This window comes from Mangifera indica, chromosome 8, assembly GCF_011075055.1.
Source record: "Mangifera indica cultivar Alphonso chromosome 8, CATAS_Mindica_2.1, whole genome shotgun sequence".
Lineage (NCBI taxonomy): Eukaryota > Viridiplantae > Streptophyta > Magnoliopsida > Sapindales > Anacardiaceae > Mangifera > Mangifera indica.
Window position 1 is genome coordinate 8,853,398 of NC_058144.1, and position 14,051 is coordinate 8,867,448.

At 36.2% G+C, this 14,051-nt stretch overlaps 2 protein-coding genes across 4 annotated transcripts; one reads left to right on the plus strand and one right to left on the minus strand.

Annotated features, from left to right (window-relative positions):
• The first annotated feature begins 2,831 nt into the window (after window positions 1-2,831).
• LOC123222499 lies at window positions 2,832-11,213 on the plus strand. Its single transcript, XM_044645308.1, has 11 exons — window positions 2,832-3,072; window positions 3,959-4,021; window positions 4,187-4,275; window positions 5,298-6,149; window positions 6,231-6,330; window positions 6,411-6,563; window positions 6,661-7,479; window positions 7,569-10,043; window positions 10,125-10,194; window positions 10,374-10,522; window positions 10,627-11,213. Exons 1-11 carry the CDS (start codon window positions 2,997-2,999, stop codon window positions 10,959-10,961), a joined length of 5,181 nt encoding a protein of 1,726 aa, XP_044501243.1. The 5' UTR covers window positions 2,832-2,996; the 3' UTR covers window positions 10,962-11,213.
• A 157-nt stretch (window positions 11,214-11,370) lies between these two features.
• On the minus strand, window positions 11,371-13,842 carry LOC123222500 (pentatricopeptide repeat-containing protein At5g14080). Of its 3 annotated transcripts, none has more exons than XM_044645312.1 (3): window positions 12,546-13,841; window positions 11,841-12,260; window positions 11,371-11,698 (listed from the first exon to the last, which is right to left on the minus strand). In XM_044645312.1, the coding sequence occupies exons 1-3, from the start codon at window positions 13,492-13,494 to the stop codon at window positions 11,421-11,423; spliced, it is 1,647 nt and encodes a 548-aa protein (XP_044501247.1). In that variant the 5' UTR covers window positions 13,495-13,841; the 3' UTR covers window positions 11,371-11,420. The 3 variants fall into 3 exon arrangements, with proteins under 3 accessions (XP_044501247.1, XP_044501246.1, XP_044501245.1); XM_044645311.1 differs by having other exon boundaries at window positions 11,841-12,263; XM_044645310.1 differs by having other exon boundaries at window positions 11,841-13,842.
• Window positions 13,843-14,051: the final 209 nt, after the last annotated feature.

Consider the following 14,051-nt stretch of genomic DNA (forward strand, 5'->3'; position numbering starts at 1 on the left):
GACAAAATATCGTCTTTCCGTTGGGTTTAGGACTGCCAGTTGAAGGGAGAGATGGCGAAGGAGCGATTGTCGGAGGAAGAGAAAAGAGATGTCGTTGGAGAAGCGTTAGAGATGTTGCTGGATAATGAATAAAACTTTATGAGAGAAATTATTAATTTTTAAAACTTGATCTAATAGGAGAGATAGTTATTTTTTAAGATTTAAGGGGGTAGAAAAAAACAAAATTTTAAAGGGTTAGAGTTTGCTTAACTTTAATCACTAATAGGTAGATGTTTAGGGTTTTTAAAGATAAAAAAACAAAATTTAGAAAAACCTGAATGATCAATTCTCCTTTTAATATTTTAATTTGTAACTGGTAATTACATCATCATCAAGGCACATAAATTATTTAATGAGTAATATTATATGATAAATAATATATATAATTTTGTATATAAAAAGTGACATATTATTACATAATTAGATAATTAAAAATAAAATAATAGTTAATTACATAAATATATACCATTATTTATATATAAAAGTAAACATATTATTTATACATATAATTTTATTTATATTTAACCACTCGAAATTAACCATCATTCATGATTTTTTCAAGGATAAAAGCTGTCATACTTTATTTTTTTAATTTTAAAATAAAATTATATTGAGTTTAATATTTCTTACTATGTATATGTTAGGATTAGATTCGAATCAAATTGAATTCAAGCTCAACTTGATTTATATATAACTAATAGGAGAGATAGTTATTTTTTCAAGGCAGATTAAATAGACTTGATGGGCAATGCAGGGTGTTTGATCGGAAATCTACATTCTTGTTACAGCAATTAGGTTCATACTTGGTGCAATTACCAACTTTTTGGCTGGTTGATGGTTGCTCAAAGTGTACTTATCCATTGGCAAATCAGCTTGTTATTTTCAAGTTCTTTTCTTTCTATTTTTTTTTATGGATTTAGTTGCATAGGGAGCCCATGGGCAAGATCAAAAATAATTCTTTGTCTAATGGAAATATTTCAGAACCTGGTATTTTAATATGTTTTTTACATTGTATAATAAGGGAGTAATTAAATTTTAGGATTTTTTTTTCCTTTTTTTTTACCTTATAAAGTAAATAGTTATTTTTTGATCACTTATTTTAGAAAGCATTTTTGGTTCATTGACCTTATGATTTTTATAGCTTTTGACATTGGTGTATTGTGATTTACTTCCTCTTTTGTAAATGAATTTTCCTTCTATAATAGAACAACTATCTATTAACAAAACTATATATATATATACACGGTGTTTTTCACAAACCGAAATAGATTATAATCTAAATGTTTGATGCATTATTTATCTTACTTGTAATATATAGAGTAATATTATATATATTTATCTCGATTATATAACTAAATATATATTTATATATATCATTATGTGATTAATATTATTTTATTTTAATTCAAAATCTCGAATCACAACCCAAAATTATACACATTTAAAATTTTATAATTACATTGAAATATGCTAAACTTCTATTGTGTAATTATATTCTAATTTATGGAAATATTTTACTTGTAATATTAGTTTGATGTATTCATAATTTGAAATCTGCAATCGTATTCTAGACACGGTTTCGGCTTATTCTTGAGTTAGAGGTGGTTGTGGGCTGAGCTGGCCTGGCCTGATGAAAGTACGAGACCCATGATCCAACCGTTAATTTTTTAAAAATATTTTAATTAAAAAAAATTTTAAATTATTTTCTTTTTCAAATCGTCAACAGTAACGGATCATACCTTTATGGGTTCTTTGCTTAGGCTATGAGCCGAGTCTTTTTACATCAGGCTTCTGGCCAAGCCATGGGTTGGCCCAGCCCAATTAATGTCTCTGAACTTGAGTTGCTTAGCTAACTTCATCAAAGCCTGAAAATCCCTTTTTTTCTTTTGTTAATTTGTTTACTTACCACCTGAATGGTCAATTCTCCTTTTAATATTTTAATTTGTAACTGGTAATTACATCATCATCAAGGCACATAAATTATTTAATGAGTAGTATTATATGATAAATAATATCTATAATTTTATATATAAATAGTGATATATTATTACATAATTAGATAATTAAAAATTAAAAATAAAATAATATTTAATTACATAATTATATACTATTATTTATATATAAAATTAAACATATTATTTATACATATAATTTTATTTATATTTAACCACACGAAATTAACCATCATCTGCATTTGATTCATGATTTTTTCAAGGATAAAAGCTGTCATACTTTATTTTTTTAATTTTAAAATAAAATTATATTGAGTTTAATATTTCTTACTGTGTATATGTTAGAATTGGATTCGAATCAAATTGAATTCAAGCTCAGCTTGATTTACATATAGCTAAGCTCAAGTTTGAGCTCAAGCTTGTCGAGCTCGAACTCGGTTTAAATTCAATTCGACTAGTTTGTCATTATTAAAATGCTATTATTTTAATATATATCGGTCAAAATGATATCGTTTTATATCAAAATTTTTAATTAAAAAATTTGATGAGTAACTCGAACTCGAGCTCATATAAGACTGCCTAATTTTGGATTCATTCGAACTAAATTTGAATTTAAACTCAAATAAATTCAGTTTAAATCTAACCTAATATATGTAATGTAAAAGTCTTCACTATCCATTCCTCACCAACCCAATTTTCGTATTAAAATAAATAAGAGCAGACGAGTTTTCATTTGCAAGTGACGTAACTTATACATATATTTGAAAAATAAAAAAAAAAATTGCAATTTTTTTTATTTCAAGTAAAAATATGATACGCACAGTTGCTATATCAACGTTTCTTGGGTAAGCTCTCTTAAACAAATTAAAAAAAAAATCACTCACTCTCTCTCTCTCTGTATCACAACAGAAACTCTGCAATTCATCAAACCCTAGCTATCGCTCTCTCGCACGCTCGCTCGGTATCTGCTTATTCTCGGTCTCAAATTTCCTGCGACTTTCGGTGATGGCTGACGGAAAGCTGAATCTTCCGGACGATTTCCTTTCCTCTAAGACGCTCGATCAACACCGCTCTGTCAAAGGTTCTACTTTTTTTTTTAATTTTAATTTCTCATTATTTAATCTCATTTCTATTGAAAATAACATCTGAAGTTATATCTGATCGATCTGTTAATATAATTCTTTTCTTATTGTAAATTCTCAACTGTAGATATCATTTATTTTTTCCACGTTTCTTCTCGCAAATTACTTGTTTGAATTTCCTGCTTTCGTTTATCTAATCAGTCGTTTATTAGTTTTAATCGTCTTAGGCCATTGTCAAATCTTATAATACTGTTATCTGTTTACTGAATTGATTGAGCGTAACCATAAGACAAGGTTTAATCAAGATCTATAACGGGAGTTTCAATTTCTTGTACGCGTCTCAATCTCAGATTATATCCTACTCTTAATTTTTTAACGTTTCAGGAACTCCTTTATAAGTGGTGTAAATGGAATATATTATGATTACCTATTTTGAAAATTGATTATTTTTTATTACTGTGTTTATGTACATGATGATCATATTTTCTTGTTTCATAGTCTATAGGTTTTTTCATAATTTGAACTAAGAAGCTTTCCTGGGCTAAATGATTTCTTCGGGCTGGATCTTATTATTTTTATTCGTTTGAGGTGGTATTCTTTGAGGGGTATGGTTTCTTTTTTGGCATATGATTGGAATAACATTTTTTTCTTTCTGTGACATTCCATAGGTCCCTGGTTCTTTTATTTTAATGTTTTCTTCGCCTTTGAATGATATTTCATTCAGTTTCAAAAAAGAAAAAGAAAAAAAAACGCTTGGTTTTCCTGGCAAAGTAGTTGACGAATGTCTTATATGGTTTTTTTATGAGATTAGTTTCTTTATTTAGTTTTTAAAGAATGATGCTACTTTCTATGTGTGATAATAATTTGGTTTTTACACTATGTTAGATGAAGCTTGGGGAGGAACGGGTGAGGAGAAGTCACTGATAGGGTTACTTGATGAGTCAAAAGGTAGTTAATTTTTTTTGAGTTACGGAAGTGTTTGATAAAATTATGCTATATATATATATATTTGTTCAAATTCTCATTTGTCTTTGTTTCAGTTCTCTTGCTTTTACATGTCCACATAGTTTTGATGGCTATTTATTATTATAATTATTTTGGTTGATATGACAGATCAAGTAACTTCAGAGAACAGCATTCCACTGTCCCCGCAGTGGCTTTATGCTAAACCAATTGATCCTAAGACATTGACTGCAGGAGGGGTAAGAAAGTTCTTCATCCTTTACTCTTAGATATGTGCCTCAGAATTTTATATTAATTTATGTGTGGGGTTGACAGGACAACCTTGTAGATTTGTTATGTTAGAAGTTACTTGTTTGTAGGGTTACTGAACTGTGTTTGATGCTTTTATTGCTTTTATCATTTGTTTAACATAACTTTGACTGTTCACTGTTCTTCTGATATCCTGACCTGTGGATCTAAAACATTAAATCTAATATGACTCTTACTAAATGCTATGATCAGAATGAACTTCTTTCCTCCTTGTCAGAAGATGGAGTTGTTATAAACCAGGTTTTTACTTGTAATAGTGCTTCTGAATTTTTTTTTTCTAACTATTGCGTCACTGTAAATTCCTGCAAGCTAAGTAAAAGTCATCTCCTTTCTTGTGTGTTCTTATTGCTTAATATGACATACATCAAGGTGCTTTTGGGATTATTGTGTGTTAGATATTTTTACTATTAGTTTCTTGATTTCAAGTTCATAAAACTCATCCTTTATGCCATGGTTTGGCAATTTGTACTTTCAAAATTGCTTGTTTTTGTGTGTGTGTGTGTGTGTGTGCCCCTTTCACCTGCCTGTGTTGTGTGAGCAGTGTCCCTGTGTGAGAGCCTCTGGATAATTTCAAGTTATGGAAATTGCCTCAAAATTTTTGGCATTTGTGTTTGCAGTTAGTTTTGATTATGTCATTAAAACTGGTTTTTCAGTGTAATCCTTCACAAAAAAATTTCTTGTAAAGGAGAGTTCTTAGCAAATTTTATCCTCTGCAAGAATGAATAATAATATCATTATTGATAATAATTCAGTGAGTTTTATCCAATGTGGGAACTTAGAATCATTTATTTATTGAGAATAATTTAGGTTTTTGCTTTAAGTCAGTAGCAATTTATATTAGAGGTAAATAAATTTGACCCAAGTTTGCTGTGATGTTCATAGTGCCATTAAATTTTCTTTAAAGCTTGTATGCTTTTACCCCCTTAACCCTGTGGTACCTAAATAATGTCAGGAAATGCGTGCACCAAATTCATTGCCTCAGGGAAACACGACTGATACTAATTTAAAAGACAGTTGGCGTTTGGATGGATCTCAAGAAAAGAAAGACTGGAGGAAGGCTGTGCCCGATATTGAAAATAGTTGTCGCTGGCGTGAAGAGGAGAGAGAAACAGGCATACTTGGTAGAAGAGATCGCAGAAAAGAAGATCGCCGTGCAGATGCTACCTTTTCTAGGGATATTTCTGAAACTAGAGCCTTGTCTTCTGCAGATCGTTGGCATGATCCTAGTAACCGTACTTCTGGGCATGAATCCCGGCGAGACACCAAGTGGTCTTCCAGGTGGGGTCCTGAAGATAAAGAGAAGGATTCTCGGTTTGAAAAGAGGACAGAAGCTGAGAAGGAAGATACTCAGATTGAAAGACAATCTTTTGTCAGTGGCAATCGCACAACTTCCGAGCGTGATAATGATTCCCGTGATAAGTGGAGGCCCCGCCATCGCATGGAAGTTCATGCGGGTGGGCCAGCTGCATACCGCTCTGCACCAGGATTTGGGTTGGAGAGGGGGCGGGTAGAAAGCTCAAATGTGCGATTTGCACCTGGACGTGGTAGGTCTACTATCAATGGAAGTCTACAAATAGGCAGGCCCCTCTCTGTATCTGTTATTGGCTCTGTTACTGTAGATAAATTATCCGGCCCCTCAGCTGTATATTGTTATCCTAGAGCAAAGCTTCTTGACATTTATCGTAAACAAAAAACTCTTCCGAATTTTGATTCCTTACCTGATGAGATGGACAATGTATCACCAATTACACAATTTGCCTCCATTGAACCCTTGGCTTTTGTTGCCCCTGATGCAGAGGAAGAGGTATATGAATTTCCCTCCTTTTTAACATAAAATTATTTTAGTTACTTTAGATGCTTCAAACTGGATTATTGTTGTTTACAGGCTACTCTTGGGGATATATGGAAAGGAAGAATTAGAAGCAGTGAAGTATTACAGAACTCTAATAGGGTCAAAAATGTGGCATCGTGTGTTAATACTGCAGGTAATCGGAGTTGCATTACCATTGACTATACTCGCAGTAAACTGTTTGTTCTCGCTGATTGAGATTTTCTGTTTATTCAGGATTTGGTGACACTACTATCAGTGAGGGTAAACAGAATTCTTCAGTTAATACTGAAGAAATTGTTGAATCTTTGGAAACTTCTGGTGTAAATAATTGTGGCCAAGGTAGCGGTGCCGAGACATTAAGCCCATCTGATCCCTATGTTGCCAAGGGTAAGAAGCTTTAAATCTTTGATTATTTTTAATTAACTGATTTGAGAAATATTAATTATTCATTTTATATATGTGGATATTTTTTCCTTCATTTCAGAAAGGGGTGCTTTTAACGAAGGTGAAGGTATCAGGTCAGGTGCAATTGATGTCATGCATGATGGCTTGATACCATCGGTTTTGAAGGGACATGATACATGTGGTGCTGGAGAGACTACCAGCTCTAGTAACACTGTTAATGAAGTGAAATTTGTTGAAAACCAACAAGCAGACGCTTTGAATTTTAAAGAGCACCTTAAATTGGAAGACGTTAAGTCAGCTGATTCTTTTGAAGTCAGTAACCAGCTTCCCGATGATTCAAATTCTCTGTTTGATTTTGCATCTTTGGAACAAACTGCAAACAATGATCAGCTTCATCAAAAAGGCAATAGCAGGGTACATCCATCAGATGTTGGTGTATCACTAGAGGATTTAAGTTTGTTCTATCTTGATCCTCAGGGTGTAATTCAGGGACCATACATGGGGATTGACATCATTATGTGGTTTGAGCAAGGTTATTTTGGAACTGATTTACCTGTTCGATTGTCAGATGCCCCAGCTGGATCAGCTTTTCAAGAACTTGGTGAAATCATGCCACATCTGAAAGTTAAAACAGGGTCCTCCACATGCAATAATCTGGTTACAACTTCACAGCTATCTGGTACTGTTGTGGGCTGCTTGGAAGAGAGTGTAGCCTCTCCTGTTGCTGGACCTGATTATAATAGGTCTGCTGTTGTAAATAATCAGCTGTGGGTTTCAACTGGTCCAGATGCTACTTCAGTTATTGATTTTCAGTTAGTAGCACCTAATCCTGAACATCAATCTGAGCCCCGTCTTCCTGACAATCAAAACTTCCAAAATTCTGTTGCTCAAGATGAAGGTATGTTCCAATGCTTGGTTTTGCTGTTAATTTTTCTTATTGTATCTGTATGTGATGCCACTTCCATTGTCAATCATTTTTTGTTGCAGAAATTGTCTTTCCTGGGAGGCCTGGGAGCAGCAATGCTAATCATATGAAGAGATCTGGTGCTGATATTCACAGTTCATTTTCGAGTCCTGCAAGTCACCATTCCCTTGTTAATGAGTTTTCAGAAACTAGTCTGCCTAGACATCAGGAGGATGATAAGTTGCATCCTTTTGGTCTGTTGATGTCAGAGCTGAGAGACAGCTCTCATTTGAGACGTTCTCAATCATCCAATTTGGCTTCAAGAATAGGTGACCATGGTCAGTTCTTGGATTCTTTTGACAGAGATGCTAAAATTGTCAGCCAAAGCTCTTTCAGTTCAATGGCTGATCAACCTTCTCTTGGGGAGATGTGCTCTGATGATTATAGAAGGAATACAATTTCAAAATCCCACTCTCATCAAGGTTCTATAGATGCACACCTATTATTTCATGGGGGGCAAGAATTGAAGGGTTTTGACATGGCAGAGCACTTAATGTCACAAAATTTGCTGAAGGAACAACATCAACAGCAGAATTATTCGTCTCCTCATCCTTTGTCATGTACAAATGAGTTGGGGATAGATCAAATTCCTGGTTTTTCTCTTTCTCAGAGCAAGAATCTTCATCTACAGCAGTCTGCTCATCCAGTTTCAGACATGAAACAACTTTTGGAAATTAAGTTACAGCAACAGCGACATCTCGAGCTTCAACGACATGTTGAGCGTCAACACCAACGATATCTTGAGCTTCAACACCAGCGACATCTTGAGCTTCAACACCAGCGACAGCTTGAACTGCAACACCAGCGGCAGCTTGAGCTTCAACAAGAGCGGCAGCTCAAGTTGCTGCAACAACAGCGGCAACTTGAGCTTGAGCGACAGCGGCAGCTTGAGCTTGAGCAGCAGCGGCAGCTTGAGCTTGAGCAGCAGAGACAGCTTGAACTTCAACAACAGCATCGCTTGCGTCAGCAGCAGCAGTTTCGTTTCAACCAAATGAAGATGCTGCAGCAGCAACAACAACAACAACAGTTACTTTTGGAACAACTGTTTCCCCATCAGATGCCTGATCCTGGTTACGGACAGTTGAAGGTAGAAACTGTAAGAGATAACCTACTCAATCAAGCTCAGTTAAGGATGCAGCTTCTAAATGAACTCCAACAGGATTCTCATGCAAGGCACCCAGATCAGTCACTGGAGCAGATCATCCAAGCAAAGATTGGTCAGAGTGCACTCCGGGGACAGCCAGTTGATTTTTTGGATCTAAGATCACAAGCAAAGCATGCAAATATGCCTTCTTCAGAAGAGCAGCTTCATTTCCAGCAAGAACAATTGCGAGCACGTCAGTTATCTATTGCATTGAGGCAGCAGTCAGGGCTGGAAGGGGAAGGGCATATAACTGGCCCATGGTCGGTTGATGTGGCTGGTCAGTTTGCTAGGAGTTCTTCTGGTCATCACCCAATTCATTCGGCAGGTTTTAGTGCTTCAGATTTTTACCAGCAACAGCAGAGGCTTTCTTCAGATGAGGAGCAATTCAACCACCATAACTGGAATCATGCTGTACAGGAACGACATCAGAGAGGGTTGTTTGAGCCTAGCTCTATGGCATTGGATAGGTTATTGTCTGTTCCTCCTGCTCTCACTCCCGGAAGGAATTTGGATAATATAAACACTCAAGCCCAAGGTCTAGATTTTCCAGATCAGCATCTCTATATGCATTCAACTGGCCAGCTGAGTTCCTTTTCTTCTGGCATCCCATCACACTCCCAACAAATCTCTGATGAGTTATATGCTACTCATCCAGATATGAAAGAGAGCCACTTCTCTGGGAGCAATATGCTGCAGGAAAATAGCTGGATTGAGAAACAGATGCAACAGTTGAACCTTAAAGGTGATAGACAACGTAAAGATGCAGATGTTAATATGACTTCTGTGGATTCAAGTTTGTGGACATCCACTGGCGGTGATGGGGAAAACTCAGAGGGAGTTCTAATGGATCTTCTCCATCAAAACTCGGGTCTTCAATCTGTGCATTCCGCAGATGTAAATTACCAACATAATATATCGTCTACTAAAACCCAGGATACCTTCTGGCCAATTTCTGAGACACAGTCATCAAATCTCCCTTTTAATCTCCTCACTGATCAAGAAGTCACTGGGAACAGCTCCTTTGTGGAAGGGCCTCAAAATTCCAACTCAAGTGCACCATTCAAGCATTCAGGGAATGGTGAAAGATTAATCCTAAGATCTAATTCTGGTGTACTATTAGAACAACCATTCTTGTCTGGCAGCATAGAACATTCAAGCTCCATTGGTAAATCAACTTTGGACAAGGACTTCTTAGAGCTGGAAGGACCAAAGGGGAAGAGGCATGGGTCCAAAGGCATGAGCATGTTGGTTTCAGAGATGAAAAACAATTTGGTGGAGCAAGCAGAAAACTCTCTGGATTATGTAGAGCTACCAAGGAATGCCCATAGTAGGCATAGTTCTCTAAGTAGTGTTGGTAAAGTGTCAAAATTTCTGTTGTCATAATTTGTCTTTTCTGCCAAATTGAATGTCTGAAAGTAAATGTGAAATGATGCAGGTGGAAATGGAGGCTTCTACAATTATGAAATAGGGCTAGACAAGTCGCATGGAGAAATTTCAAATGAAAGGTACAATTCTATGATGCTACTAATTGTAATCTTGTAAAATCATGAACTTCTCAAACTCAACTGCCTGTATCTAATTTTCTTGTAATATATTTATTTGTGACATTAAAATAGCAATAAGGGCTCACATGTGCTAATTCTAAGTTTTTAAAGTGATTAACATGGTCTTCTTTTGTTTACAGGCTTCCCCCTAATTTACCCAAAGGGCTTGACAATGATCTAAGCAAACAACAGCTTCTAGCAAGAGCTTCATCCCCCCAGGATGTTTTGCCTGAGTCAACTTCTGCAGCATTTGTCAAGCAGAAAAGTTCAATAACCCTCACATCAGACGGTATATTAACTCTTTTTTTTTTTCCTCACTTTACATGCTTGTGATTTGTTTTGTGAGATAGTATTATTGATTCTTTAACCATTGTTAATTGTGGTAAATTACAGAAGGGAAGCGGGAATCAGTCAGCAATCCTGTAGCAACCCAAGTTCCTGAAACTCAAGCACCTGGCAAAAAAGATGTGCGTTTTAGGAGGACCTCATCTTTCAGTGATGCTGCTGTTTCAGAGACATCATTCATAGACATGCTTAAGAAACCAGTTCTTCCAGAAGCTGACCCATTAAATGCAGCTGCTTTCGAGTCATCTGATGTTGGTGCACCAACCGGGCGAAGTGGCAAAAAGAAGGGAAAGAAAGGAAGGCAGATTGATCCTGCTCTCCTCGGCTTTAAAGTTTCTAGCAACCGGATCATGATGGGTGAGATCCAGCGGCTTGAAGATTGACCAAAACAAGTTGTACATTGTATGTACATTTTCTTCTACTTGTAGATATAATTTTTACAGTTTCTTTTAAAGTCTTTAATAGTTATATTTCTCACGATATAGTTTCAAGATAGGAGCAACTGATTTAGTCTGGGTTACCTCCTTGCCATTCACTATCCATAGTGTTCTGACGAAGTAAGGCATGTGTATATATGGAACAGAGATTTTTTTGTAGGGGTACCATACAATAATGAAAGGAATAGTTACGGTGAACTGTGTCCGTCTGTCTGTCTATTTTGCAGTAGAAATGAGCTTAGATTAAGTTCCAGTTGATGTTTTGGCCACATGAAATGCATTCAATTTCGCCTTTATTGTCACACAAGTAAATCCACCAGTCACTGACATATTGACCAACTTCCAAGCCTTATAATACCGATAAAACGCCTGCATATATTCAACTTATTATCAGCGGCAAAGTTTCTATGAAACACTTTTGGAATTGAGAAAATTTTCTTGCACTGCCTGTAGCAACTGTAAAATGGGCTCTGGTTGTGAAAGTGATGAAAGCAATGCTGATAGTTCAGTAGCTATAACTTGCAATATTGAAGGAGAGGTTTTCTGAAGCCATTTTATATGCTCAATGGCAACTTGAATCTCTCTAGCATCAGCTAAACATTTCAGCAAAATGACATGGGATTCTGAATGTCCCATATCGGGGGCAAGACCATGAAGAAACTTAACAGCAACAAGAAAATGTCCTGCAAGAAGCATCGGAAATATATATGGTAAACCTTCACATATACATATAACCTCCCATAAGAAAGCATACTTATACTAGAAAAAGAACGGTATTAGTAGCTGTATTCTGCAAAAGGATACACGAGAACGTTGAATAAATACCGTTTTGACAGAGCGAAAGGATAAGTGTGCTTAATATTCTGTGAGCCAGGATTGTGTCCTGAGTAACAGACTTGTGAAAGACTTCGAAAGCAGCTTGAAAATTTGTTTCTTGACAGAGCCCTTTGAGGAGGGACATATAGGTTGTGATATCAGGCGTCACCCCTTTTGCCGACATACGGTGAAAGAGCCTCAAAGCATCTTCAACTTCACCTGCTTCTGAGAATTTCCCTATTAGTGTATTGTAAGTCTTCAGGTTCCCGCTACAGCCATTAGCAAACATCTCATCCCACAATTTTTTAGCAGGACGCAATAGATCCTTTCTACAGCATGCTTCCATGAGACAGTTATAAAATGAGACATTTGGGGCTAAACCTTTCTTCTTCATCTCCTGAAGTACCATATATGCTTCTCGCACTCTCCCTGCTGAGCACAAGAAAGAAAACATCACATTGTAACTCTCCATATCTGAGAAATAATCATTTGCAGATAAAAGCTTATAAACCTCCACCAATTCGTCACTCCTCTCATGTTTACATAAGTTCCTGCTCAAGTTACTTAATGTTAACAATGTTGGTAATCTCCCTGTTCCAATCATATAATTTAACAAGGTGATTGCAGAACCAGGATCAATGCCTGAAACTGATCCTATTAATGCATTTAAAACATCATCATCAATGGGAAAATTCCCACCAACAATCACCTCACCTAATTCTTTTGCTTCACAAATCCGTCGCTCCGAAATCAAACCTAAAATAAATTCTCTATAATCACTAGTTCTTGGAGCAACTCCTAGTTTTCTTTTCTTCTTCAAAACTGTTTCTCTTTCAAAGACATCCCCCATTAGTTTAAACTCTTCAGCAACAATCCTATACGCAATGAAATCAGGTTTGCACTCTCTAATCCTCAACTCATCCAGTACCCTATTAGCCTCCTCCACTCTTTTAGCTTCACAAAGTCCATGAACTATCAAAACCGCAATAATTGACCCGTTAATGGCTGAATTACAACTCCTTTTAACACTTTCTAACATACTTAGAACTTGACCTAATTCAACATTTTTACAAAATCTCCAAATAAACACACCAAAACCAATGGTACTGAATTCTACGCCTCTTTGAGTCATTGCATCAAACACCTTCAATGCACTTTCAAAATACCCATCAGAAGCTAAAGCAGCTAATAGAGAGTTGCATATCTGAGGCCCAATTTCTTCACATTTCGACTTGAGTTCAGTAAACACCAAAAACGCTTTCTGGGTATCTTTCCCTTGAATTAATGAACGAATTATAAAGCAGTAAACAGAAGCATCCAGAGTGACTTTGTTTACTTTGACTTGCTTCAAAACAGAGTCGATGGCGTTGAACTGGCGGGAAAGAGAGAGAGATTTGAGGACAGATTGATAAGAGAGAGAGGAGTGAGTGAAGTTGGGCTGCTGAGATGCCCAGTTGAAGAAGCCAAGGGCAAGTGAGTGATGAGTTAATAGATGCGGGTCGATAACTTCAGCCACCAACGCTGGGCTCAGAGAGTCGCGAAGACTGAGTCGATGGAGAGTTTGTTCCAATGAGGGGCTCCAAGATCGTGTTGGCTTTGTGTAGTTCGATGCCGAAATTAGAGCCCGGCTTGTCCGTGTCGCTAACGCAGCCGCCGGTCTCATGATTCATCCAAGTTTACTGCCAAGAGAGAACAAATTAAACGAGGCGTTTCACCATTGGAAACGTATGTACAATTTGCTTTTGTTGGTCAGATTAATATTGTTGCAGGCAACCCTTAACAAAATAAATTGTTAATTCTGCAACCATTTTTAGAAATATTTTAAAAGAAATACAAATTGTGCCGCCGCCTATCCCTGTCGTTGATAAGATTGTTCTTCCTAAGGGGTTGAGTTACTCTTAATGTGGGGACTTAAGAAGACTATGTCCTAATCCATGCGATTCATGATAGTCATATCTGGTTCTTCTTCAACGGGATACCGTTCAAATAAAACTTATTACAGCTATAAGAGGGAAAGAATTATTGGAAAGCTCTTCTTCTGGTGTTACATAAACGAAACGGAAAGTACATTGGACTGTCTTAAAATTCTGTATAAATAAAAGAGGATTGATTTTTAAGGTGGTTTGATAAGAAAAGGGAAAATGACTATTTTCTATCTAAGTTTTGGTAAAATTCAAAATCACACTTACGTCAGTTGAAAATTTTAAACTCTCACTAATG